At 38.4% G+C, this 27,772-nt stretch overlaps 1 protein-coding gene across 2 annotated transcripts in view; it reads right to left on the reverse strand.

Moving 5' to 3' along the window:
* Positions 1-27,772, reverse strand: part of exoc4 (exocyst complex component 4) — a 216,550-nt gene that overhangs the window by 152,549 nt on the left and 36,229 nt on the right. For both annotated transcript variants that reach the window (XM_007890836.2, XM_007890835.2), the window contains exons 7-8: positions 23,496-23,641; positions 19,843-19,931 (exon numbers count right to left, since the gene is read on the reverse strand). In XM_007890836.2, the coding sequence (XP_007889027.1) occupies positions 19,843-19,931; positions 23,496-23,641 (235 nt within the window). The remainder of the gene's footprint in view (positions 1-19,842; positions 19,932-23,495; positions 23,642-27,772) is intronic.

Below are 27,772 nucleotides of genomic sequence, written 5' to 3' on the forward strand. Positions count from 1 at the left end.
GTTTTTGTTTTTATAATAAATACATTGTTGATTACTCCTAAGTGTTACACTTGGAATGTCAACTTTCCATGGCTGCTTTCAATGCTGCTTTATGACTGTCAAGAAGCAGCTATAGTTCAGACAGGGTAAGATCATCCAAATGAGTTTTCTTGTCTAAGCATCACATGGTCTAAGATAACACTCCAGTGCAGCACTGGTGGTGTGTTGCATTGTTGGAGGTGCCATCCTTCAGATGAGATGTTAAACCGAGGTCTGGTCTGTCTGTTCAGGTGGATGTTAAAAAGATCCCATGACACTATTCAAAAAGAAAAGGGAGTTTCTCCCGGTTTCCTGGCCAACAACCTCCCAAATAAAAATAATCATTCACTGTTTGTGGGACAATGCTGTGCACAAATTGGCTGCCACTTTCACCCACAATATACGGATTCAATCCACTTTCCAGTATATCATGTGAAGTGCTTTGAGACATTGCGATGATGTGATAAGGCCCTATATCAAATGCAAGGATTATTATTATTATTATTATTATTATTATTATTATTATTTCCAATAATTCCTCAGCAGATTTAGCCTTCCACTTGTCATTGCTTTTTTTTCAAATACTTCATCCTAAGGAGAATCAAACAAAATCATGTTTCAAATACTAAATCAAATCTATACAAATGGACATCAAAACTCCAATTCAGACTACTCTGTTTGGATGTTTGGATATATTCCCCACACCCATCCTTCCCATCCTGCAGTACAAGATGCATTTTGTGACCTCAACCAGGACAGCGGAAAGGGTGCTTAAGCATCTGGGGTTAGGCAGAGGGGAAATCGAGTTGGATTCCTGTTTCAGATCACTATCCATCTGCTGGAAGGTATTGGGCGAGGATGGAATTGAGTTTTGCTGTGATACCCTGTGGTCGAACAGTCTGTCAACATGCCATGACAAGTTGTGATTTATGCATTGGATTTTATGCTGTTACCTTATCTCCAGCCAATTAGGTTACTCGATTAACAATGCAAACATAATATGTTATTCAGCATAATACAGTTTCAGGCCAGTTATCAAATTCAAACTGTCAACAAGTTAAACTGAATTGAAGAGACTGCTGCCAAAAGAAATTAGCAAATCAGCAGCTAAACCATAATTCACGTCACAGACAGTGATGTATAAAATAGGAACAATATATAATCTGTGAAAATCGGTCCCTAGCACTACTTTTCACAGGGATAAGAGTGTCAGCTCTCACACGGGCACTGGGAAAAAATGGCTCAGTTTAAGCCTCAATGGATTTTGTCCCTTGGAAGTTCTTGAGATCTTATCTTTGAAGCAAACTGTGCTGTTTCTGTATGTATTTACATACAACACATAATTATAATAATCCTTGCATTTGACAAAGAGTCAAATATCACAAATGCTTCACAGGATTTACTGTAACAATGTGTGACTCTGTTAAGTAAATCGCCTTTTTTTAAATTCCATGCATGACAATATAATAATAATCCTTGCATTTGACATAGCGCTGTTCACGTCTTCTAGACTTCTCGAAGTGCTTCACAGAATATACTGTGAAGTGATTTGACTGTATATTTGTGGGTGAAGCTCAGCAGCCAATTGCGCACAGCAGAGTCCCACAGACAGTCGTGGATTGAGTGACCAAATTATTATAGTTTTTTTTCGAGGGATTATTATCCCCCGGAAAAGCGATCCGCCAATCAACTAACAACCGGGTTCCTACTTACTGTTGGATAAACAGAGGCGTGCGTGGAGTAAGAAAACTTGCCCGACATTTCGCCCTGCCTGGGAATTGAACCCAGGTGTCTCGCTTGCAAGTCGAGTGCTCTAACCTCTGAGCTACAGGACTCCACCAATATATACAACCTATGGGGCAAAAAGACACATTTTGATTTGACAGATGTGAAATACAACACTAATAGACCATAACGGAACCGCCATCTCCGTTATCATAGACTCCATTTCTCAGGCGTTTTAACCTCAGATGTTACCATTGCTTGCCACAGGGGGCACTCGGTGCAACAAATAATCTTTGACAGTACACTTCAACTTTGATTGATTTCCCTCACGTCATCGTGCAGAAAATGTCATATTTTATAAAGATCTTATTACTCATGTTTGCTCTCTGTGATATTTCTTCGCACGAAGGCTGAAAATTGCAGGTCTTTTATTTAAGAAAGCACAACACATTTATTCCTGAGTTCTTATGTGAATATCAATTCTTAGCATATTTCTAGACACTTTCAATATTGAAATAATATATACAGCATGTTATTATTTACTTTTGAGTGTACTGTGAATTATGAAATATTCTGCAGTTTTTCGAAACGCTGTAAAGGTTCATTAGGAGTCCTGTAGCTCAGTGGTTAGAGCACTCGCTTTGCAAGCGAGACACCTGGGTTCAATTCCAGGCAGAGGGCGAAACCTTGGGCAAGTTTCCTTACTCCACACAGAGCCTAATAATAATCCCTCCAAAACCAAAAACAATAATAAATTGGTTATTTTCAATCCATGACTGTTTGTGGGACACTGCTGCCCGCAATTGGCTGCCGCGTTTCGCCCACAAATATACAGTCGATTAACTTTACAGCATATTCTGTGAAGCGCTTTGAGACGTCTGGAAGACGTGAAAAGCGTTATATCAAATGCAAGGATTATTATTATTATTATCTTACAACACAAAGAAGTGGTAGCTACCTCGAACCATCTGCATATTGAAATCTCAACCTCGGTCCTACATAGGAAATAATCCAACCGCAAAAAGGGTGGCAACTAAATTGGAGGAAGATTCACTGCAAGGTTCAGATCTATGCACGATATAGAGCAGAACTTGAGTCATTCAGAGCACTAACCTCCAAGCTTTATCTTCCAACATCTCTGAACTGAACTCTTACGGTTATTTGCTTAATTTTCAAAGCAATAATTCTTCCACATAATTCTGTACTTAATACAGAGTTCATTAAAGTGCAATTCCATTAGACAGTGTCGCTTAATAGCATAAGCACGTACCAGCACAATGGGATGAACGATCTCCCTCTGTGCTCAAATTTCTGATTCTATAACAGATACATGATACTAATAAATTACTACAGGGAACAAAACACTGAATGAGAATGAAAACAAAACTTTCATTTATCTAGCCCCTTTCATATAATAAAAAAAATCTAAGAGGGTACAGAATTCTTTGCAATACCCTGCAGCTGTAAAATCATCAACAGCACATGTTCAGAGTTTTAAAACGGTGCTCACACTGTCCAGAAAATTCGCTGGTGCCTTCACATTACCAATCCAACAAAGCAGTGAAGATTGTCATTAGTTTGCTGACTGCTGCACAATGTAGAAAACGTGAAAAAAACGTTCGTAGTCCACACAATGTGAAAGAATGTTGAGCTCTTGCTGCTTAGATAAATGTTGAGGAAGATCAGCCTCCGGTGAAGAGGAAGATGGGCGCTCAACAGGCACAGCTAAATAATAATCCTTGCATTTGATACAGCGCCTTATCACGTCAATGAGATGTCTCAAAGCACTTCACAGAATATACTGTTGCAGCCAACTGCGCACAACAGTGTCCCATAAATAATCGCAGTGAGTGACCAAATTATAATTTTTTTTTGAAGGTATTATTAACTTTAGAAACCGATCCACAAATTGACTGACAACTGGATTCCAATTTACTGCTAGGTAAACAGAGGCATGTGGAGTGAGGAAACTTGACTAACGTTTCACCCTGCCCGGAAATTGAACCCATGTCCTCTCGCTTGCGAGGCAGTGCTCCAACCAATATGCTATGGTACCGACACTTACCTTTATTGGTAGAGATGCATTGTGTATTTGTTTTCCAATTTACAAACAAAAGGAATAGAGAACCATGTTTAATATAAAATGAAAAATCATATTTTTTAAACTAATAAATGATAACAAACCATTTTGGCTTAGAAGTAAACTAAATGTAGAATAAAAGTCAAATACGTACAATCATAAAAGTGCACTGTGTTCAGCGTCTCCTCTGATCTCCCAAGTGCATTTCTTCTCTGTGATTGTTCTCCAAGCTAATTACCAACACATATGGGCACAAGGACACGTCAGGGGATGACACAGAAAGCAGCCTTGGAGATGCTCCTTACTTAGAAGCACAGATTGCACATCGGTGCCTGGTGACAATTGCTAGCCAGATATTCCATACTCTCGAGGCAAGAGGAGATGTTTGGAGGGAGATAAGAGAATGGTCCTACACGGTGCAACATAGTCCCATGTGATCTTCACTGGGGATGGACAGTGGAAATAAATAATAATAATAAATCCTTGCATTTGATATAGCACCTTAACATATCTGAGACCTCGCAAAGCGCTTCAAAGAATATACTACATATATATATCTATATATACACACACACACACACACAGAATATACCGCAAATCCATGGTGACTATGCACCAAAGATCCACATGCGTCATGTTACTATTCTTGAGCATCTGCTCAGGAGGTCCCTCTGGAACCTCACCTGATGGCAAACAGATTGCCAAATCTTCCAGCTGCTGGGCGGATGGTGGGGCTTGGCATCATGTTCAACAGAAGACTGTGTTCGATCAACAGCGGGAAACTAAGTGATAAACTACTATTTGGAATAGTGATGGTGGGAGGGGGGGTGGTGGATGGGAGGAGGTCAGCAACAAATTACAACTGTATAGAAGCTTTCTCATGGGAGAACTTCCCAAGGCTCTGGCCAGTCAAGCTGGGCTGGGAGTTGTGATTAGGAGGGATGGAGGCAGGGAGGGTGGGGGTAGGAGGGTGACCGAAGGCATGGTCAAAGAGGAAGGCCTTGAAGGAGACAAGGGAAGCTGGGATTAATTTAACATTTATGTGGATGTTAAAGGGCAAAAGAAGACGTGACCTAAACCAAAAGATAATCAAAAAATAAATAAGAAATTAGCATTTAATGGAGACTTTTATGTCGGGAAATTTGGTAGCCAATCTTCACCAGCATTGTGTACTGCATTCTTCAAATAAATAAATAACTAAATGAATAAAGTAAGCCATGAAAAATGAAAAATGTGGTGTGATTTTCATCAGATTTGCCTAAATGTTTACAGAGAAGCACATCTCAGATAAATAGAATCAGAATTTAAATTAATTACCCCTGTATTACATGTGGTTAAATAAAACCTCAATTATTTCCAACTTCTTTTCCTGTCAGCTCAAAAGTAGAATCCGTGAACCGAACCTGATCTGGTAAATGGAAAGCAGTCTCTTTGAACACCCAAACTAATTCCACGTCTCCCATGTGGATCAATATTTCAATCCAATGAATTCTGAAATGCTTCAGAATTTCAATCTATTATTTCAATCAAGTTGGAAAACAAACTGCTGTGTATTTTAACCACACATTTGGAAAACAAAGATCGCTGGATTAATTAGTTAGCTAGCGAGCTAGCCAGGTAACCAACCGACCAGTAAGAACTCCGTAACTGAGCCAGTGCTAATGCGGAGTGAGTTCAGCAGAACCATGACTGTAATTCTGTAAAAGTATTCGTAGGGCATGTAGCATTCTGGAGTACGACTCATTTCAATACAATTAGCAATCCATTAGAATATTCTGTTCTCAATTCATGAGGGGCACAAATTCACTTTTACTGGCTTGGCCAACTTGTGTATATAATTGATCCCAGAACCATCGAATCTCTATGCCAACTGCCTTGAGACTTGCAACCAAGGCAGATAGTCAGCGGCAGTCGGAAGGAAAAAATACTCTCTCTGATAATATTTTTATAGATAGTTATTCCTAATCTATTTTGATTTATAATCATTATTAAACATTAAAGATAAATTGGGTTTAATTTGCTAATGTTCAAAAAAATGCAATAAATGATGGTCCCATGTGTGCACCTGTGACTGTATTACTAATTCAGTTATTTTAGTTAATATTTGTTACATAGTTTACATACATTAAAAACGTTGATTTTGATAAACATTCCAGGAAGAAGGCTATCAATTCTTGGTTCCCTCTAAGGTGTTGCTACAGAGTAGAAGATTACTGTCCCTGCAGTGTAGCAACTACTATTCTATTGAATGAAAGTTGAAGCTGACATACCACATGCAAAGTAAGAGACATAATTCACTGGGAAAATCATAGCAATGTGTTGCATCGATCAGCTTTAGTAAGAATTTTTTGATACAGTAAGACCAAGTTATCTTCTCCCGCTGGATCGGCAAGACTTCGCTTTGGTACATCATTTTGTTGTTTGCATCAGAGAACAACATTTAACACAAAGTTCCTTAAAGATAGCTCACTCGACGGCTAAAATGCTATTGCCTTGAGTGAAATAGCCACTTTGAGCGAGATAGAAGGAGCCACGTTCAATTTGTTTGTGCTGAGTTGGCAAATCTCAACTGGGGAATCGAGAGAGATACTGGTGTTTACCTCAGTATATCGAGGTTATAAGAGAAAGGACTTGGGTCTGTGTTCTCATCCCAGTCTACTGTTGAATGACCCAGATTGCTATAAAACACAAGGAATGGTGTTCTGATTTAATTCTGTTGGATTTATCCTGAAAGTTTCTTTGCCTGTCATAACATAACTTGTTCTTTCAAGAAACGCTTTTTTTTAAAAAAAAACACCGAGAATCAAAATGATCACACCAAAAATGAGCAAATGTTTTCTCGGGCTGTGCTTAATCATTTTGAAGCCTTGGATTTTTTCAAAAGAGTCGTAAAATGCAGTCGAAGCCAATCAGTTCAAAAAAGAAAATGACAGCAATTCCAAAAACTTTAGACCTTTATCTAGCTGCAATTTCTTTACTAAATGACATCCCGAGGCAACCCTGCACTTTATTTGGCTGATGTGATTCCATCAATCAGGAGTTGAGTCTCTTTTCTGATTATTTAAAATAGACTGTTTGTAAATGTTTTGATGAAAATCATCCTGCGCCATCACCAAGATTAACCCGAGTTCCTTCACACAGAGCCAGAGACCTTCAGCGGAGGTTTGATCTCATCAGACTTTCTTTAACAAGAACTGGAGTCCGCTGTCCGCAATAATAATACGTGTTCTAAACTTACTGAGTGGTAAGTTCATGTTTGTTCAAAGGAATTCTTAAATTATGTATTTTACCATCGACATTGAAAAAGGCGATTTTAAAAATATATCCCTGCTAAACACTTGCCAAAGTTGACGACGGGCAAGGACAAGATTGGGACCCCACAGGTGAATAGCCTGTCAACACATGTTGTCTGGATTCATGAACAAGAATGAGGTACACAAATGAAAACAATACTCAAAAGAACTGCAGCTCAGCATGTGTCATTTCTTTCAGGAATATTTTGCACTCCCATTGCCCCAATTCTTGCCAGGCACCACTGCCTCCCGAGAAGCTCCCTCGTCCCATCCACAGTTGCTTTCAGGCACTTTCCCCCCACCCCGAGTCTCTGGAATTCCTTGCCTCAACTCCTCCATTTTACCCCTCTCTGCCTGTCTTCAAATCACATCTGAAGACCTTCCTCTCCAACCGTGCCTTGGCTCACTTCCTCCCCACTTTCCGGCTTAGCATCAAGCCAGGCCGCTATTAAGAACCCCATATCATCGTGGTATGAAAGGCGCTGCATAAATGCAAGTTGACAGCCTACTGCTGCTCCTTAACACGTGCAATACCGGGGAAACAAACATGGAATATAGCTGCTGAATGTAAAACAGAATATGTTCTGGCCACTTAACTGAAAACTGGAAATATTATTTCTTCCAAATGCAAGGGTGCTGAGGTCAATTGCAACATTCACTGGATTATAGGCCGGTGATGAAACCTGGGGTGTTCATGGTCTGACAGCCTGACTATTACATGCAAGTTTCCAGCCTTCCATAACCGAGCAATTTAGGCAGCTTAGCAACTGTAATTTTTTGATAATATTTCAATTTCCCTCTCTAACTTGAGATTTGTTTTAGGGCTGTAAATAGAGGAAAGTGAACAATGAGAATACATCCAAGAGGCTCTGATCTGAAGGAGTTAAAAAGGAAGAAGAGAAAAAAAAAGTTGATTAGACCCTACATTAAGCTGTCCTGTCCAATCAAGGTTAACTTGATGAGCAATGATTCTGGCTGAGGAAAGAGCTGCCATTTTCAACCACTTAACTAATCAAGGAATGCCAATTAAAGGTAAATATGACATTGATGTGTGAAATGATAGCTTTTCTTCTAGGGGGATGAAGATTAGACAGATACAACAATACCGAACAGACAGGATGCAGGATAGCAAATTGGTCCTTTCTCATTTTGACTTCCTGGCAACAATCATGTTTAATGACACATTTGTCTGGGGGAAGTTAATGGACTTATGTCCTTCAATTATTCTTAAAATTATAGCTATTCAGGAACTTCTAAAACACATCTGTTAAAAGGCACTATTCATTTTGTAGCTTTAACAAGGCTGGATTAAAAAACACACACAGCTAATCTCTAACTCAAATAGCAATCGCTGCAGTTTTCTCATCTTTTTAATGAAGTTCAATAAATTTTGCACGGCTGAGTCAACAAAACTATGATGCCATTAAACAAAGTCACAATCATTATTTGCCAGCAAATAAAATTATGCAGAGGATAATAGAAACCTCTTGGTGAATTTTCTGATGATGTCAAACCTGGTAGCGTGAAGTATATTTATTGCCGGAACCCAAATTAAAGGACTTTTTTAAAAAAAAAAGAAAAATGACTACATACTCAGATTAAATTCACTGAAGCCATCTGAAGATTGTATATTAAAATTTGACTTATTTTTACTTAATGTGATTCTGAAAAAANCATCATTAACCTGATGTGCCTACAGTAACCAAAATATTATTTTGTAATGATTACAGCAGTGAGGCATTTCCACAATCCACTGCAGTATTATTTTTTTCTTTACAGCTCAGTTTAAATGAAATGATAGAATTGTGTATGATACATGCTTGGCTGTGAATTCTCTTTACACTTTCCTCGACAGTTATGGTTCATGTTTCAATTGCTGCTTAAAGATCCTACATGATGTGGAATGGGTTTGTGAATCAACCAGCTTCTGCCCACAGTGATAGTCATGATCTTCTAATCCCTCTTACTGTTCCAATCCAGTATCTTCATACTTTTTCTGGTTACTCTGCTATAGCCTTATTTTCCCCTCATTCTCTATTCCTCTCAATCTTTCTATCATCTCATTAAACAAGTTCTTACTCTTTATCCTGACCTTACCAGTTTCCACCGCTCTTCATTCCATAGAGGACCTTAATGTAAAAGGCACAAATACAGACTAAAGCAAGCACTGAGATAATGTTTTTTTGAGATTATCTGCAACAATCCTTCAGATCTCTTTCCTCAGCAGCAAACTTTACAACTGTTTAACAGTTTAACTGATTAAATATAATCACACCCGACGTAGACAATTGAACCAGGAAACAGTAATGCCCAAACAATGTTAAAATATCCTGCTCCAGTGTGAACATGAAAAAATTCAGGTTAGTCCAAAGAACGAATATCTGTTAATATATGGAGACCACAACAACAACCAAATTACAATTGTATAGCGCCTTTCACGGCGGGAGGACGTCCCAAGGTGCTGGACAATCAGTGTTTCGGACCCGAGCTGGGGGTCAGGATCAGGGAGGGTGGGGGGCAGGGAAGGTGATTGAAAGCATGGTCGAAGAGGAGGGTCTTGAAGGAGGCAAGGGAGTAGGCGAGGTGGAGGGACTGCGGGATGGAGTTCCAGAGGGTGGGGGCAGAATGGCTGAAGGCCCGCCTGCCAATGGTGGGGCGGGCGAGGCGGGGTACGTGAGGCAGACCGGAGCCAGCTAAGCATGCAACAACATACATGTGGACTCCTAACACCATCAGAAGAGGTCAGGAAGCTAGTGGACACCTGTGAGAGCAGAACTCCATGGGGGAAAAGGTCATTAGGTTGAAGATATGTTCCACCATTTGGAGACGCAGTCTTGGAAGAAAATGTGAATAATTTATGTGGTAGAGTAGTTTGTACTAAAAACACTCCCTCTAGACATTCTTTCTCATTTAAGCTAAGTGGAAAATAAATGAACAAAGAAGAATACCTTTTCTATTCCCTGATTATTATTCACAATTATGTATACTACAATGCAGAATTCAATAGCTTTTTCATTCAATTCAACAGAGAGAAAAAAAAATGTTTTCCACGGACATGATAATCCTGACATTTGGTAAATATACATCCTAAATTTATCTGTTTCTAACATGACTTTGCTATTGCTGATTGTTCTATAGAAAGTATTAAGATCTAACAAAATGCTGCAGAGACTTGGATTTTAATTAATTATTCCTAAAAGTGCTTTAGTTTTGTGACAGGATATTTACTGTGTGTGAACACTATCTGATGGGATGTAATAAGAAAACATTGTCAGATTAAAACTTTCCCCAAATGATAAAAGATTGCTAGAGTGTTGGGGTGAGGCGGAAATGGTCAATTGTCTGATTTAAAACTGATCTTACAATTATCAGTGAGAAGCAGACACTTAACCATGTCTTCTGTGATGTTTTTTGGAGAAATTATAGGCTCCATGAAGGATCTGAAGGAACGGAAATGCCAAAAAAATATAGAACTTACCATTTTAAACAGCTTGTTTTTTTGAAAAAAAGTTTCTCTTGCAAAGTTTGTTTATCTCCTCGACAACCTCTCTTATTCACTACAATCTGGAATGCTGTCCTTCCAAATGGCAAAAGTTCAGAAGGCTGTGGGTTCTAGCTCCACACCATGGAGAGCTCATAATCCTGGCTGAAACCAGTGGATCGTCCAGTGGATCAGTTAAATAACATAGATTCTTATATAACGAGCACAATTTCTAAATTTCACCATGAGATTGGAGGAACTGGGCCTGTTTGACTTGGTGGCTGTTTGCTATACGCAAAATTGGCTGCCACGTTCGTCCACAAAACGTGCTATCACTGCACTTTACAGTATGCCCTGTGAAGCGCTTTGGGCGGTCCCCCTGACGTGAAAGGTGCTGTCCCAAATACAAGGATCATTATTATTATTATTATTATGTTACTACAGTTTAGATAACTCTATAGAAGCAATCACTAAGTGGTTTTCAGTGATGGTCAGCCAAACCAATAACACTGCCACGTTACCTATGAATGGATGTTACTTTTCTTAGAAGGTTTGAGCTTCTTAAAATAGCTATTTTTTTGAAGGAGGTTGACATTTTGTTCACCATGTATTTTGTAAAGCCATTTCCAATTGTCTTATTAACAGTCTCAGTTGCACCGATGATTTTAGGAACTGTGTTTGTTTTAAACTGCCACATTCAATTTGTAGATCAATATATTTCCTGATCTGCTCTAGTTCCCTATTTTTCTGTTGTAATCACTTGGGATATCCACATCAATATTACTACATGGACAATCTATCTGGTTCTTTGTGATGATATCTGGTTTGTTACAGATTACTGTTCTATCTGTATCAACTTGTGAGTCCAAGATTACTGTGATATTGTTTGATGTCACTTTTGCTGGTTGATACTCATATCGGTTGTTTTTTTTACATCGATATCAAAGAGTGTACAAATTGTCCAGTGAATATATTTAGCTACATGGCTATGTTTAATCAAATACTCTGATTGTTATTATTCTCATCACCATTGAATTCGGAGAGGTCATCAGTTAAGTACCGGTTTGCATTTAACCCGAGGTTCTGTCTCTCTTTACAGGAGGATAACAACAGGCTGGAAAAATGCAGCACAGACCCAATGAGGCAAACTGCCTGCTTTAAAATGTATTATTCTACAATCTTTCCACCCTATTCAGAGCAATTGTACCCCTGAATAAAGGGCTTCTGTAACGTTCAATTCAAATTGTAAATGACTGCACTTCAACGACCCAGATACCCCATTAACCACAAACTGACAATCAAATAGCCTATGTTTTTTCACCATCTGTATTAAAATCTCCTTATGAGAAAACATGATGCCAACTTCATTTGTGTCAGCTTCATTCATCTATCAGCTTGAGATTCCCTGTTTAAATGACACTGCATACAGCAAAACAGAATCGAGCAGCCCCTAGTTTCAGTGAGATGGGTAGTGAAATGAACCTACAGGAAGCTTTGAACGCACAGTATCTAAATGGATGTTGCCCTGTTAATAACACAAAGAGAAACAAAATATAACACAAAGAGACTCTTCACAGTAAAAAGTGCATCCTTTGCTAAGTGAAAATGACTGCTGAATTCTTTATGTGCATCTGTTTTTAATTCACAAACAGATATTTACGGTAAACTAACCTTAAAAATGTACATGGGTGCACGTTACATTCACTTCATACAGGGATAGGGATCGGAATAGGAGGGGAGGAGGCTCGTGTGGAGTACAAAGATCAGACTGGGTGGGCAAAATGGCCTGCTTTTTGCTCTATGATCAGCACAAATATGTCTGACCTGTTTCAAAGGCGATCTTCTACCATTATAGTTGGATTTAAAGAAGCTGCACATTCTGAGAAAGCACTTTGCTTTGACAGAGTTTCTGTGCTCCAAAAATACGCTGGAGGAACATTGTCAGTCAAAATAAAATCTGGTTCACCAACTGCAACTGAAAAGTCAATTCACGTGTGTTGCATAGCAAACAAGAACGCTAATGAAGCCTGAAGCCTCAGATGCCAAATCCGTCCCTGTCCTAATAGCAAGATATGCTGCAAATCAAGTAACAAATCTATTTTACATTCAAGCAATCCTGCAGCTGTCAAGTACCTGACCTCTGTTTGAAAATACCATTCCCTCAATTTTCCCCACTAAAACAACCGGAAATTCCTGCTTCCACAGTATTAATTGCAACCATGCTGTATGAATAATCAAAAAATTGGATGTTTTGCATGAAAATGCTCCGCTAATTAATTCTCCACCACAGCACAGTCTGACTTTAATGGCCCCTTTGATTGGTTATCCCTCAAAAGAGGAATTTTTGATAATCCGCAGAAGTGACAAAGAAGCATGCAGAGGAATTAAACACTGGGTTTATAGGAATTAAGACTGAAATGGTTGATTGTGTTAATACCTCTCCCTGCTATGATTTTGGTGCCTCGATACAACCACGCACACTAGGAGACAACAGGCTGTAACATAGACAAACCTGAATGAATCATCACACACCAAGAAGCCGTTTGTAAATGTCATCCTGTGATTAAAGTAATTTGCATTGTTGGTGCATAACAACTCATTTACACGCCTGCCTGTCTTGAAGGTGCTGTGGCTAATCCACCTTGAACCTCATTTCTTCTATCCTACCTCTCATCCTGACAGCGAGCTACTCCACCCTCCATTTATAAAGCTTTTTTTTGCAGCTATAAGAACAATCATACTCAGTGCCACATATAGATTTGTGTGCTTCAGTTCAACTCTAAATGTTGTAGGTAAAACCCCTCTGTACCATTACAAGGGTTATACTACACGTCAAAGGAGTTTCAGTAGAGTGGCCACAGGAAGGCTTCTTCTGGCTCAAATCATAGAATCATAAAATATTGCAGCACAGAGGAGGCTATTCGGCCCATCTTGCCTGTGCTGGCCACTTTTTGCTGAAAAATGCTGCACTTTTGTTGCTGAAAAATGCATAGGAACACATCGAAAAAGGTAACTAGGGATAACATTTGAAATATTTTAAACTATACTGAAAGTTTAACAATCTTTACAGCAGTTCAAACTAACAATACATTTGCATTAAAGGTTTACTGTCCTGATTACATGTGCTGAATTATCCCCACTTCCAGCAGCAAAATGGTTGTGGAATCTTGAAAAAGGACAGAAACAGCGCAAAATGGCCTTTGGTTTGGAGTTCATGCATTTTAATAAATTTTACATTTAAATAAATGCTAAGTTGTGGGTGGGATAGGCTTATAATGAAGGACAATAATTTATAATAACATTTTATGGTTTTGCTAAACTAAAACAAGTTAATTCTTTCATTAAAAAATCTGCACAAATAATGAATATACAATTCCCTTTGCAATAGACAAGTTTAGCTTTCAATGCTTTCATTTCTAATATGACAAATTCATAGTAATCCTTGCATTTGATTTAGCTCCTGTCACTTCGAGAGGAAATCTCAAAGCTCAAAGGATTTACTGTAAAGTGATATTGTAGGCAAATGCAGCAGCCATTTCTGTGCACAGCAATGAACCACAAACAACTATGAAGCGAGCAACCAATTTTATTTGGAAGATTGTCGCCCAGGACACCGGGAGAAACTCCCTTCTCTTTGAGTAGTGCCATGGGATCTTTAAAGTTCTCACGAACAAGCAGATGAGACCTTGGTTTGTCAAATCCGAAGGACGGCTCCTCCGTATACCCCCAGCACTGCACTGGAGTATCAGCTGACAGGATGTGAGTTCAAAGTCCCAACCTGGTACAACCTCCTGATCAGGCGAGCCAGACTGACAGTTACATTCTATGGGAGTCTAACTTATATATCAATGCAAAACAAAGCTTAATTAGTCGCTACTTTGATTACTATTCTCAGAGTTGGCATTAACGTGTTGCAAGTAGGGCGCTCATTTTATCTGGGAACAAGGAAACCTATATTGGAAAATCGCCACATGAAAGAGGGTAAATTAAATTCAAATTACTTTTCCAGCAAAGTGGCTAACAAGCCTATAAATCACACAAAGAAACAGCATACATTATAAATCAGTGAAATCATGTAAATGACATCCAGAAATTCGATTTTCAGTAGCTTTATAAATTTATTTTGTCATCTTTTAATTTATTTTTCAATAAAAAAACGATATCAAATAAAACCATCAGACAAATGACACGCACTGCCCCAGTGTTTTTCAATTTCAAATATCCTGATGAATGAATGTATTACTTTTTGTCCAGTGCAAATGATGTCACACACAATACATTTATAGCACAGTTTCAAGGAGAGGGAAGTTTCCATTTTCCCCATTTAGAACAATGATAACTGTAATACACTCTGCAATTGAGCACACGAAGGCTTGATTGTGCAAATCACCACAACAAGTTCCTGATAGCAGACAGGACTGTCAACAATCCAAATCTTTTGTACGTGCTACCTTTCATTTTCAGGATAGGAAGTGCTGGGGGGATATAGCCCCTTATCATGTCTTTGAGACGTCTCAAAGCATTTCACAGAACATACTGTAAAGTGAATTGACTGTATATTTTGTGGATGAAACGCAGCAGCCAATTGCACACAGCAGTGTCCCACAAACAGTCGTGGATTGAGTGACCAAATTATTATTATTTTATTTTTTATTGAAGGTATTATTATCCCTGGAAAAGCATTCCACTAAATGTCTAACAACCGGGTTTCTACTTAGTGCTATGTAAACAGACGTGTCGAGTCAAGAAACTTGCCTAAGGTTTCGCCCTGCCCAGGAATCGAATCAAGATCCTCTCGTTTGCGAGGCAAGTGCTCTCACCACTGAGCTACAAGATGTTGACAGGGGGCACTGCATCAGGCAGTACTCAAGTGTTTGTTTTCTACAGTCACATCTGGGGTTGTTTCTCAGCTTCCACTTTGAGGTAAATGGAAACAGGAATCTTATTGTTCTTATACCGTCTTGTTTTCCTGTTAGAGCACCAAGCCAATTCTTAAACGAGTCCAGTGTCCTGGCCTTTACCCCACTTCTGGTATCCTATTCCAACTACTGATTACTCTCCATGAAAAGAAACATTTCTGATTTGTGTCCCAAAATTGTCTTGTGTATCTTTCACAAACTTGAACGCCACTCACCTGCATACCAAGGCCACAGATTAGTTTCCTTTCCCTTTCTGTGAAGGAAATATCTACACCTGCACTTAATTTCCACTTTTCCTCCAACAATTAGCATAGATTCACAAAATAATATGGGTTTTTCCTTTAGGAATCTCTGCAAAAAAAGCACTCATTCATTCATTTTGGGGAACTGAAAAGAAAATGTAATCAAGACTAGAATATTAAAAGGTATCATTGCAATCTAACAGTGTGAAATTCAGGGCCGTTGGTAAATAAAATCAAATTCCGTATTGCAAATTTGTCTCTCACATCCGATTGAGATCTGTTCAATTAGGCAGTTATGACTTCATTTCTTTTTGACTGAACAGTAGCCACCAAACAGAAAAAAAGTATCAGGAAAATATTACCATAAGCAACTAAAATCCAAAATCATATTGCTCTTGTCTCACCAAATACGACCTTATGCAAGAAACGAGAATACTAAACAAGTGGCTTTTTTAAAAAAAATCAAATCAACTGCCGCCAATTAATCTGACATAATATTCAACAAGCAAAGATAAGGACTAATGTGACCTATTTCTTGACTGTACCTTTGCCTTTCACCAAGCACTGAAATCTACTGAATAACCTGTCAACGTGAACCCTCTGTGTTCTGGGAAGACAATCTGCAGACACATACATCCATTTTCTTTTTAGACTCTTGTTTGATTTCACACAAAGAAATCAGTGTTTTCTTTCAATCACTTAATGTCTGCTTTATGCATTTTATTCTGTTGATGCTCATCGCTGAATTTTACAGAGTAGAAAAGAGCCTTTAGAACATACTGATGACTTGTCTTACAGATCTCACAAAATTAATGAGGAAATCAAAGGCCAAAATTGTTGAATTAACTGGATACTTTTACATCATTAAGTTTTCTTTAGTTTTTTGGGGGGATTGAGGGTGGAGAGAGAGAGAGAGAGAGAGAAAGTTCCCCATATCATCTGAAAGAGGGCGAGGGGTCTTACCAAACCACAAGTTGCATCTAGTGTGCATACAAAGCAATAATTTGCAAAATTGCAGCTGCTATGATTTGTCAAGAATAATGACTAAGGTGCATAGGGCCCTAATCTTCAGTATGAGGATAAGATTTAGTTGCACTTCATTATTAACACAATATTTCTGCACCAATTTTTTTTCAAATTACCTGACTTTAATATTGGTCTAAGATCCTCAATTAGACAACCGAGACCTCAGAAGTCTGAATTTAGAAAAGCCACAAAGTTCAGGAGAAAAGTGAGAAATATTCCTATAAATCTATTCTATTTTAAAAGTACTGATCTAGAAAAGGATTCCTGTTTTTCAAGGTACAGAAAAAAGGTACATTTAAGGCACCTGACATAAAGGCTACATAAAATGGATTTTTAAAATGAACAGAATTCTAATTACATGGGCAGCTAAACAGCTAAATAAATAAGTTTCAATACATTTTCAGTGCTCTTTGTACATTCAGGAATTAATGCAATTACAGAAAAAAAATCAATGCCCAAGTAATAGAAGGAACAAGCAAGCATCAAGACACGCCAATATTTGTCAATATTTTCCCCAAAATATTGTGGTCACCTTCATTTTCTAGAATTTGCAATAACAACATAGAATCATAAAAGAATCATAGAATCTTACAGCACAGCAGGAGGCTATTTTGCCCATTGCGTCTGTACCAATTCTTTGAAAGAGCTAGCCAATTAGTCCCCCATTCTTTCCCCATAGCCTTGAAATTAGTTTCTTTTTTATCCAATTCCTTTGAAAGTTATTATTGAATCTGCTTCCACTAACCTTTCAGGCAGTGGATTTCCAACAATAGCAACATGTGCTCCAATATACAGAAGCTACATTTAGATGATGCTTAGATGATGACTGACATAAATGGTGATTCCCAAGTGTGTGAGTAGCCTAAATGTTGGAAAAAGCGATGAATTGGACGCAAATTTTCGGAAACTTTCCTCTAAGCCTATATATCGGCATCAAATAGTACTCATTATTTACCTAATGCACATGTGAAGTTAAAAAGTTTGATGTTTCTAAACAAGGGACATCACAACTCATACACCCAATGAAATATATTTATATTGCATGTGATGAAATGTGAGACTGTGAGACAACACAACAACACTGGTTCAATGGATGTGCAGAAACAACTTGCATTTACACAGCGTCCTTCACACAGGGTATTGCCTCAGAGCCCTTAAACAAAGCAGTTAATGATTCTTGTTCAGCCGCTGGGGGAGGTGTTTGCAACCAGTGAAGGTAGAGGAGACATTCATTTGAAAAAATTGTTTTAGCTATTGTTATCTTGCTTATTATTTTAGAAAATAATATCTTGGGATACAGTGTATAGTTTGGAACAGAACATGTCAAGCGACTGCCAGGATGGTGAAAGGCAAACTGGATGGACCTTGGTCTTCTTTCGTCTAGCAAATTCTTATGTTCTTGCTGGACATCACAACATATCCACATCTAGCTTAGGTAATGATTAAATTGGCTTATCAAGTGTAAGAGTTTTCTGTCTGTCAAAAAACAAACACAAATTTCTGAACCATGACAGATGTGAAGGAAAGAGGGCTGTTGACGGGAAGATTTATCATACAAACAACTGAAATCGATTTGAGCTCATTTAAATATATTGAGCCATATTTACTTTTTCAGGGCAGGATCCATAATTTTTTAAAATGTAAAACTCAAATGAATAAACCTCAATCAAAATGAGTGAAACCTGACAAATGATGAGCGGAATTTGTGTTAAATGGGACAGAGAAAGTAAAACCAAAAGAATGTAAAGAAATGCTGTTACAAAGTGGTCTCCTGAGTCCAATAAATCATGAACTGCGATATAAGTGAGGTTGAGGTGCTGAACAACACTTTCAGGTTAGCGCTATACTGCCAGCCTTGCATTGTTGCCTCTGAGTCAGAAGGTTGTGGGTTCAAGATCTGGAATGCATTGCCTGAAAGGGTGGTGGAAGCCGATTCGAATAACAACTTTCAAGAGAGAAGTAGGTAGATATTTGGGGAGAACAAATTTGCAGGGCAATGGGGAGAGCGGGATTAATTTGGACAGCTCTTTCAAAGAGCTTGCATAGACACAATAGGCTGAATGGCCTCTTTCTGGGCAGTATAATTCTATACCCCAAAAGCATATTTTTATAGCATGTTGTGGTATAATGCAAGTTCTGATAGAGTCCGTCCGACTACATATAAAAGTAGTGCCAGTCAGCAACAAGCAAATAAATGATTTTTCAATAGGTTTTACTCACTTTTCCCTTTCTTATGAGTTTTCTGCTACATAGATTCAGGCTATGATTGCTGGAGACCTTGAACTCAATCCACCAATATTGCTCTAATCCTTTCCTGGAATATTCACTGCAGGGAATTACTAACATATTATTCCATACTTATATGAATATTTCTAACCTCACTTATATTATCACTGTTGACAAAGCTTTGCCATGGAGCTTCTACAAACAAGGTAAAAAGTCAAACATTGTTTTGATAATAATACTTGCATTTGATATAGAATTTTACTTTGTTTTACTCAGAAAGTAGTCTTCCATGGCAATATCTGTGGGAAACACAAGACTTCTTGTACTAAAATAGATGCCAGGTGTAGGCAATCTACCAAGTGATACTGACAAAACTCAAACTGTTAACAACACCCGTCGTGAAACTATATATCTCCATTCTGTGTCCAGCATCACTACATTGCTCACATTTGCCGTGATCTGCAGACGAGTAAAACCTTGAATAATGGAGCCACAAATAGCTGAAACATGCACTCCATTTGAAAACTACATGTGATGCCAGTGCATTATTGTTCAGTCAGGTAAAGTGCGAGACTGATAAGAGTCCAGCTTTACAATAAACATTGTGAAGAAATCAGCAGCAATTATTGGAGAGTTGTTATGTGGAACTGCACCATCTTCAGCAGGAAGGGAAAGTGGTGCAGAGTCAATATGCTTTGGGTCCAAGAGACACCACGTTAAAAATAAGGGAACTTATACATTAGTGCTCGTTGCTTTGGGCGTATTGAATTGGCCTACATTTGAATAAGAATGAGTATGTAATAGAAATGGGCTAAGGATTATTGAAATTTACCTTGTAGTTCTCCACTCTTGCTGTAGAGCTCCCGCCTCTGTTCGCGCAGGTATGCACTCATACTAATTGCATGTGAGGACGACTCAAACCTGTAATTTAATACACACACTCAATGAAAACAGTTCTTAAGCACTAATAGAATAGCTCCTCTGACTGCATGAGGTTATCAGTAGGTGCGTGTGTTCAATATATGATTTAAATAAGCATAAGAAGACAGGAAAAGGAGTACACCATCCAGCCCGTCGAACCTGCTCCTATATTTTATTATATCACTTTTGATCTGCAACTTTGTACCATTTCCCTATTCTTTCACCATATTCCTCGATACCCGGGCCTACCAAATATTTATCTACCTCAGGTCAGGGCGAAACGTTGGGCATGTTTCCTTACTCCACACGCCTCTGTTTACCTAGCAGTCAGTAGGAACCCGCTTGTTGGTCGATTGGCGGATCACTTTTCCAGGGGTAATAATCCCTTCAAAAAAATAGTAATAATAATAATTTGGTAGCTCAATTCATGTCTGTTTGTGGGATACTGCTGTGCGCAATTGGCTCCCGCGTTTCACCCACAAAATACAGTCGATTCACTTTACAATATATCCTGTGAAGCGCTTTGAGATGTCTCAAAGACGTGATAAGGCGCTATATCAAATGCAAGTATTATTATTATTCAACTGAACCAGCATCCCACAACTTTTTAGGCTAGCGGATTCCACATTTCCACTACCCTTTATTAAAAAAATTCTGATTGGAGTTAGCTCTAATTTTAACTTTGTCTTCTAATACAAATGTAATTTTGTTGTCATTGTTGTTAATCAGGATGTTTCTACCAGAGGAAAATGTTTCTATCTACTTTGTCAAATCCTTTCATAATTTTAAACACCTCAATCAGATCGCCTCTCACTATTCTTAGCTCAAGGGAATATAATCCATTCGCCTAACCTTTCCTCATAATTTAGCCCCTTCAGCTCAGGTATCATTCTGGTGAATCTGCACTGTACACTCTCCAACACCAATATATATTTCTTGAGGTGTGGTGTTCTAAATTGAACACAATACTCCAGAAGAGGTCTGATCAAGGTCCTGTACAACTGAAACTTTATACATTTTTCTCAACAGTAAAGGGAAAAAAACACTCCAAAAAGTATTTTCAATATGAGGAACAGAAAAAAAGATATCACTTAAGACCCTTTATATTGGTTAAGAAAAAGTACTTTTTTCCTTTAGGGGCGATCTTGAGCATATTTGCACTTCTCTTCTCCCATGCAGCACAATAATATTCCTTTGTGAGATCTGATATTTGAAATAATGATCAAAACACTATCAATGCCCTAAACCATAAAGTCCAAATTATATTACTTTCTTTTATATCTTGTTCAGCAGATATGGATTATTGCGCTCTTGAAATTTATATCAATGGCCTGTAAAATATCATGTTGTCAGAGTTAACAACCTGATTTGGGTTGTAGGGTGAATGAAACAAGCTCATGTTTTCATTACACCAAACAAGCTTTAAAAAAACTCGAAGACTATTTGAAGTAAAAAAATGTCTGTAACCACTGTGTGGAACACCATCCAAAGAACCTTCTTGAAGCCTTTATATATGTGTATATATACTCTTTGTACAATTCAGTAGCGACAGCATGCATTTTTTATGGCTCTTCAAAAGAGAAAATCTCCTGGCATCTATTGAACAAGTCATACAACACCAGATTAAGAACACCTAGATAAAACAAATAATTTTTTTTGCGGTTGGGGGCTTAAAAGTATGGTCCAATTTGTGCAATTCGTAAATGGCATAAAGACATCGAAAAATAGAGACATCACATAAAACAGCATCTCTGCAAAATGCCTTTAGCTCGGCCATATTCTTTCCTCTTCTTTCCATTTCCCACATCAGCTATCACAGCTGAATTGTTGCTAGTTTTAAGGCTTTTATTTCTGGAACCCCGAGACTGAATCTATCCTATACTGATTACTGAGTGACCAATTTATTTTAAAAAGTAATTATTGCCCCAGGAAAATAATCTGCCAATCAACTAACAACCGGGTTCCTACTTACTGCTAGGTAAACAGAAGCGTGTGGAGTAAAGAAACTTGTCCAAGACATCTCAAAGCTTTTCACATAGCTAACTGGGAGCCTGAGCTGGGGTTTGGGGACAAGATGAAAAGGGTGGCAACCTTTGATTTCAGTAGAAATGGGAAAGACACATCCATTTTAATATTTCCTTGAAACTATTCAGTGTTTATTTAAAAAGTTCTTTCCCACGATTATTTTTTAATTTCTTTCTTTCATTTTCAAACATGATAATCTATAAATGATCTTATTGAAAATAAGGATATTTTTGTTATTGCTTCTAGCAAATATTTATGTAATGATTTATGTAATCCTTGCATTTTGATATAGCGCTTTTCATGTCTTATCGACGTCTCAAAGCGCTTCACAGAAGAGACTGTAAAGTGAATTGACTGTATATTTGTGGGCGAAATGCAGCAACCAATTGCGCACAGCAGTGTCCCACAAACAGTCATGGATTGAAAATGACCAATTCATTATTGTTTTTTGGAGGGATTATTATTAGACGTGTGGAGTAAAGAAACTCACCCAAAGTTTCGCCCTGCCCGGAATTGAACCCAGGTGTCTCGCTTGCAAGGCGAGTGCTCTAACCACTGAGCTGCAGGACTCCACTTTGTTACAGGTAGTGGTTGGAGAAGAATTGATTGGAGGCATTTAAATAGGTAATTAGATAAGCACATTAAGACGAAGGGTATTTGACGGTTTAGAGAAAGATCAGGGAATTGGAGTTATAATAGATGGCTTTGTTAGAGGACTTAACCTCAACACTAACACAACCTGGCTCAGTTGGAGGCACTTTCACCTATATTTCAGATTCAAGCCCCCTGTTGAGAATTTGAACTCATAGTCTGACTCTGCAATGTAGTGCTGGGGGTGGGGGGGCAGTGCATTATCAGAGTTGCTGTCCTTTGGATGAGATGTTAGATTGAGGTCTGCAGTTCAAACAGATGTTGAAGATTCACTGCACAATTTGAAAAGAGAAAGGCGTTTCTCCAGGTGTTCTCCAAATCAAATCGGTCATTCACTTCATGGATATTCGTGGGATATTGCTGGACTCAAATTAGCTACCATGTTCTCTACAGTTACTACATTTTATAGTAAATCTTTGAAATGAAAGGCACTGTACCAAATACAAGCAAGGGATGCACTCTGCACGTGAAAGGTGCTATAACAAATGTATTTATTAATTAAGGACTGTTATTTTAAGGGTCGAATGGACACCTCCTGCAGTTTTCTAGGTTTCCATCATAGGAAAACAGTCGGCTTATCTGCCTGCTCCAACATTTATTACATTATGGCAGATCATTTATTCTCATTTACCCTGCCTTTTTCCCATAAACTCCCACATTTTGCTCCCATCAGTGCTACAATATAGAATCTAATGAAATAATAGTCAAATGCATCATGTGTCCCCTCGTCAATTACATATACCACTCCACCAACGTGCCAGAAAGCCCATGTTTATTAGAAGAAAAAGGGGCTTCCAAAATTCTTTTCATTTGAAACTACAACACTTCTAAGAATGGCATGACCATTTCTCTTCAAAAATAGCAACAGAATGGACACATTATTCTTACTTAAAGAGGGACATTTTGGGTCTCTGAGGTCTCTTTTTGGCAAAGAAGGCAGCAAAATCACTCCCAGAACTGGCGTAGCTGAGCTGTGATGAAGGTTCTGAGGCAGTCCGGGTGTTCTTCACGTCTAAGTATTCTGTCAACAGCAGCTGTAAGAGAAGAACATTAAAAGAAAGCATTACAGAAAGCAGGCACACTATATTAACTGGGTGACATATCTGTGGGAAATAAGTCAATATCATTTCTGTCATTTATGGTCTTGTTTCTGCACGAGTCCTTGCAACATACTGCTCCTTACCAGGGGGGAATAAAAACTATCGCAAGTGCTTATACATTATGTTGTACGGAAAGGTATATGGCCTGCAACTGTCAAGACATTCGTTTGTTAAGGAGGGTTGCATTCTTTCATTTTCTGCAATGTGGGAACAATATTGAGCTGATCTGTATCTATTCCAGCGCTGATCAACATTCACTAGAACGATGATCATTGCTGCAACACTGCAATGATATTCGTAGGACATCATCAGGCACATGAGCTTCCTGACATAAATGAGCATGTTTTAATAAGGGGAGGAAAGGCATCAATAAAGGAAAGGAAGCACTAAAGTAGATAAAACCAACTACGTTCATAATCCAGTTAATCTAACAATCCTTATAAATATAAATGTGAGATCCTGAATGCTATGATAGAGTAGGCGATGAACAGCTTTTGAAAAAAGAGAGAAATGGGGTGAGGCAGAGGGATTTTGAAAGAGGTTGATGGCTCACCACCTGGCTTGTTGGGAGGAGCACAAATTGTATGTGTGTGTGTGGGGGGAGAGTAAGCAGGAGATAAGAGGGTAGTGTGGAGCATGGCCATGAAACCACTGGAGGATGGGGGAGCCAGTGGAGACAGGGGGGCAAAGGGCTCAAAATTTGGGAGGGCAAAGGGCTGTTTGTTTATGAGGCGGCACACATTTTGGAGGGCAATGTGCAGGGATGGGATTTGTGGGGGAGACGGAGGAAGGAAAGTCAAGAAAGGTAGCGATAGGGTCGAGTGAAGGATGGTTCATTTCTGGGAGTGGGATGAAGAGCTATTGTGGCATGAAAGAGGGATGGGGCAGGTGGGATTGCTGCTCTGAGGCAGCCTGTGGCAGGTAGGAGGTATTCAGTAAACCTGACGATAACTGAGGTGATGTTGCAGTTCACGATCCCACATAGTAGTGTTTGGGGGAATGGTTTTACACGTTTTATAGCATTTGAATTGTAACAGTACAGACACACCATAGTATCACAAGCTATCAATTTGTAGACATCTACAATCTCATCAGGGAGACCAAAAAGCTCTCTGTTTTGTCCCAGTAAACTTGATCATTCTGAGAAGTTTCTGCTCCACTGAATCTGTTGCAAACTTGATATCCATGACTGACCCCGAGACTCCTACATTCCCAGCCACATTATCAAATTATGTGTGTACATTCTGTAATATGGAGACCACAAACACAGGATTGGCTCTACTCTAGTCCTAATGGAGAATTGTTTTTCCATCCCACTAATTGATAAATGTGACTTAATACACACAGCACAAATGTAGTGGGGGGGAGGGAAGAGAGAGAATGTATTTCATTTATTTTCTCGGTTTCAAATTGAATTGACTTGGCTGTGACTTTACTCATTGGAGGCTCACTATTGCATCTTTTTGAACAATTCAGAGATGAAATGAGACCTTCATCCAGCCTTAGCCAGGTATCACAGGGAGCAGATCAGTGTTCAAACCAATTGCATCAACAGTACTGTGTATTGTTGAAGACATTTACATTTTATGTATTTTTTTCCACTCTTATGGAATAGAGCCAAGAGAGAGAACCAATTGCTGAAACTATCAAATAACATTTGGACGACTGAGTCCTTTCAGACCTCGAGGGATTGAAAGGTTCAATTTAAAATAATAATATTCCCTGGGTTTGATATTGCGTCTTATCGTGTCTTCGAGATGTCTCAAAGCACTTCACAGAATATACAGTATATTCTGTGAAGATACAGATACACCCTATATTTTGTGGGCGAAATGTGGTAGCCAATTGTAAATTGTAAAAATGTAAAGAACGGTATTAAATGGGTCCAGCGGTATAAGATGGATATTGCTTTCAACTCCTGAATCCAGCTAGTTGGAACCTGAGCTGGAATTTCTGTTGTCAATGCATTTATAATTCCTCTGCACTACCCTCCTGCCAAGCTAAAGATATTAAATTGGTGTCAATTTGGCAAGAGTCAGGATGGAATGATCCTTTGAAACTCAACTGAACAATAATGGTTCTTTGTACTTGTTCACAGAATTCCTCAATTAAATTAATAGTAGCACAACACCATTTGTTTGTAAGGATTGCTGTCAATGATGAAGTTAAAATAACTTTCTATCTTCCATCATAGTAAATTACACATGACAATGAAAGCTTTTTGCCGCCTTCTCCACTTTGTACCAATTTACATTAAAGCACAGGATGCAGATGGAAAATCACCATTTTTCTCTGTACATCATCTCATTTTAAATTCAAACACGACAAAAGAAAACAATGACGAGTGTCAAGTCTAACAGCCAAACCAGTAAATCGTAAATTACTGGTAAGATCGAGGCGTCTGATTTAAGATGATAAACATCAGTTGCCATGGCTTCATTGTGTGGAGATTCGATGAAATACACCTGACAGCACTTGAGCTTTTGAATTGATGTATAGAAATCTTGGCAGTGACACACTTATATGGAGCCCTGAAATCTTGAGACACTTCTCTTTTGTCAGAATTAACATCCTGAAACAGAATGTTCTATACATTAAGCCATTTGATTCGCTGTGAATATTCAACATGGAATTCTCTCCCCCAAAAGGTCGTGGATTCACATCTTCAAGAGTGAGCTTGATAGATTTTTGGTAGGTCAGGGTATTAAGAGATATGGGGAGAAAGCGGGAAATTGGAATTGAAAGAATTACTTGAGGTACAGATCAGCCATGATCTAATTAAATGGTGGAACAGGCTCAAAGGGCTGAATGGCCGCCTCCTGTTCCGACATTCCTACAAAACATCTCGCGTTTGCAAGTTCCAACTGAAAACAAATATCATCAAAAAGCTTTGTGTTGGCAAAAAAAGACTTGTACAACAGCAACGTAAAGTACAGCATGTTTTTGCCTGTTAAACCAAGATGTGTGCATGGGTAAAATTGATAAAGTTGGTACAGTATTTGGAAATAGGGAAATATGCAGCAATGATAGAAGCAGACAAATAGCATTCACTGTATTCAATTTATGTTATCAGAATGTGAGAGAATTGCAATTGATATGATAATTTTACTCTAATACGACATTGCTTCAGTGAAAGCATGGCAATTCAGTGGCGAAATGGATGGGTAGAATAACAAAAGGTGCGGGTTCATGTCTGTGATTCCACAACATGATGAGTTCCCAATATAATTTTACACTGGGCATCAAGGAAGAAGCATTCAAGTGGATGTGACGTGCTTCTTTCAAAGATGGAACGGAAAAACTATTGCGCATTTTTATTTTGGCACTTTGCTTGAAATGTGTTCAAGTGCTAAGCTATTTTGAATAAGGTCAGTCACATCTTTTTTGTGCTTCACTTTTTTGTTTAGAGTTAACAGAAGAGTTACAATAGTTTGCCAGAAAGAAACACATCAGTTAAATTCAATTATAAGGGCTAAGTTTTCAAATCAAAGGGATCCTTCATTGCGCCATGGTTCTCTGACCAGCAAGGTTTAGATCAATGATACTTCAAAAGAATTTTAGGCGGTTGGAAAGATAAATTGTCATCACTCTTCTGAAATTTTAAACACTATAAAATAAAAGAAAGGCAAAATCATGATAAATGCTAACACATTTACAGATGTCCAGACCATAAATTACATTTAAGAGCATTCAAATATTACTAAGGGACTGCTATGTCAAAACCTGGGTGGCAAACTTTGTAATAATTACTGAAAAGGGCATTGGGAGGGCATGGAAAAAGTCCACAAAATATACAGTCAACTCACTTTATGGTATATTCTGTGAAGAGCTTTGAGACGTCTCGAAGACGTGATAAGGCGCTGTATCAAATACAAGGATTATTATATATCTGAAGCACATACCTTTTGCAATGGAAGCAACAAGGGGAAAAAGTGTTCACTTATTACGTTGAATCTGATGAACGCAATCTGGTGGCTGAAGGTTTACTTAGGTTTAAAGAAAAGTATAGACAGCATCTTAAACCAAATATGGCCAGATTCCATTTTGTTTTATTGTATTGAAATT

The sequence above is a fragment of the Callorhinchus milii genome, unplaced genomic scaffold, assembly GCF_018977255.1.
Source record: "Callorhinchus milii isolate IMCB2004 unplaced genomic scaffold, IMCB_Cmil_1.0 Scaffold5, whole genome shotgun sequence".
Taxonomy (NCBI): domain Eukaryota; kingdom Metazoa; phylum Chordata; class Chondrichthyes; order Chimaeriformes; family Callorhinchidae; genus Callorhinchus; species Callorhinchus milii.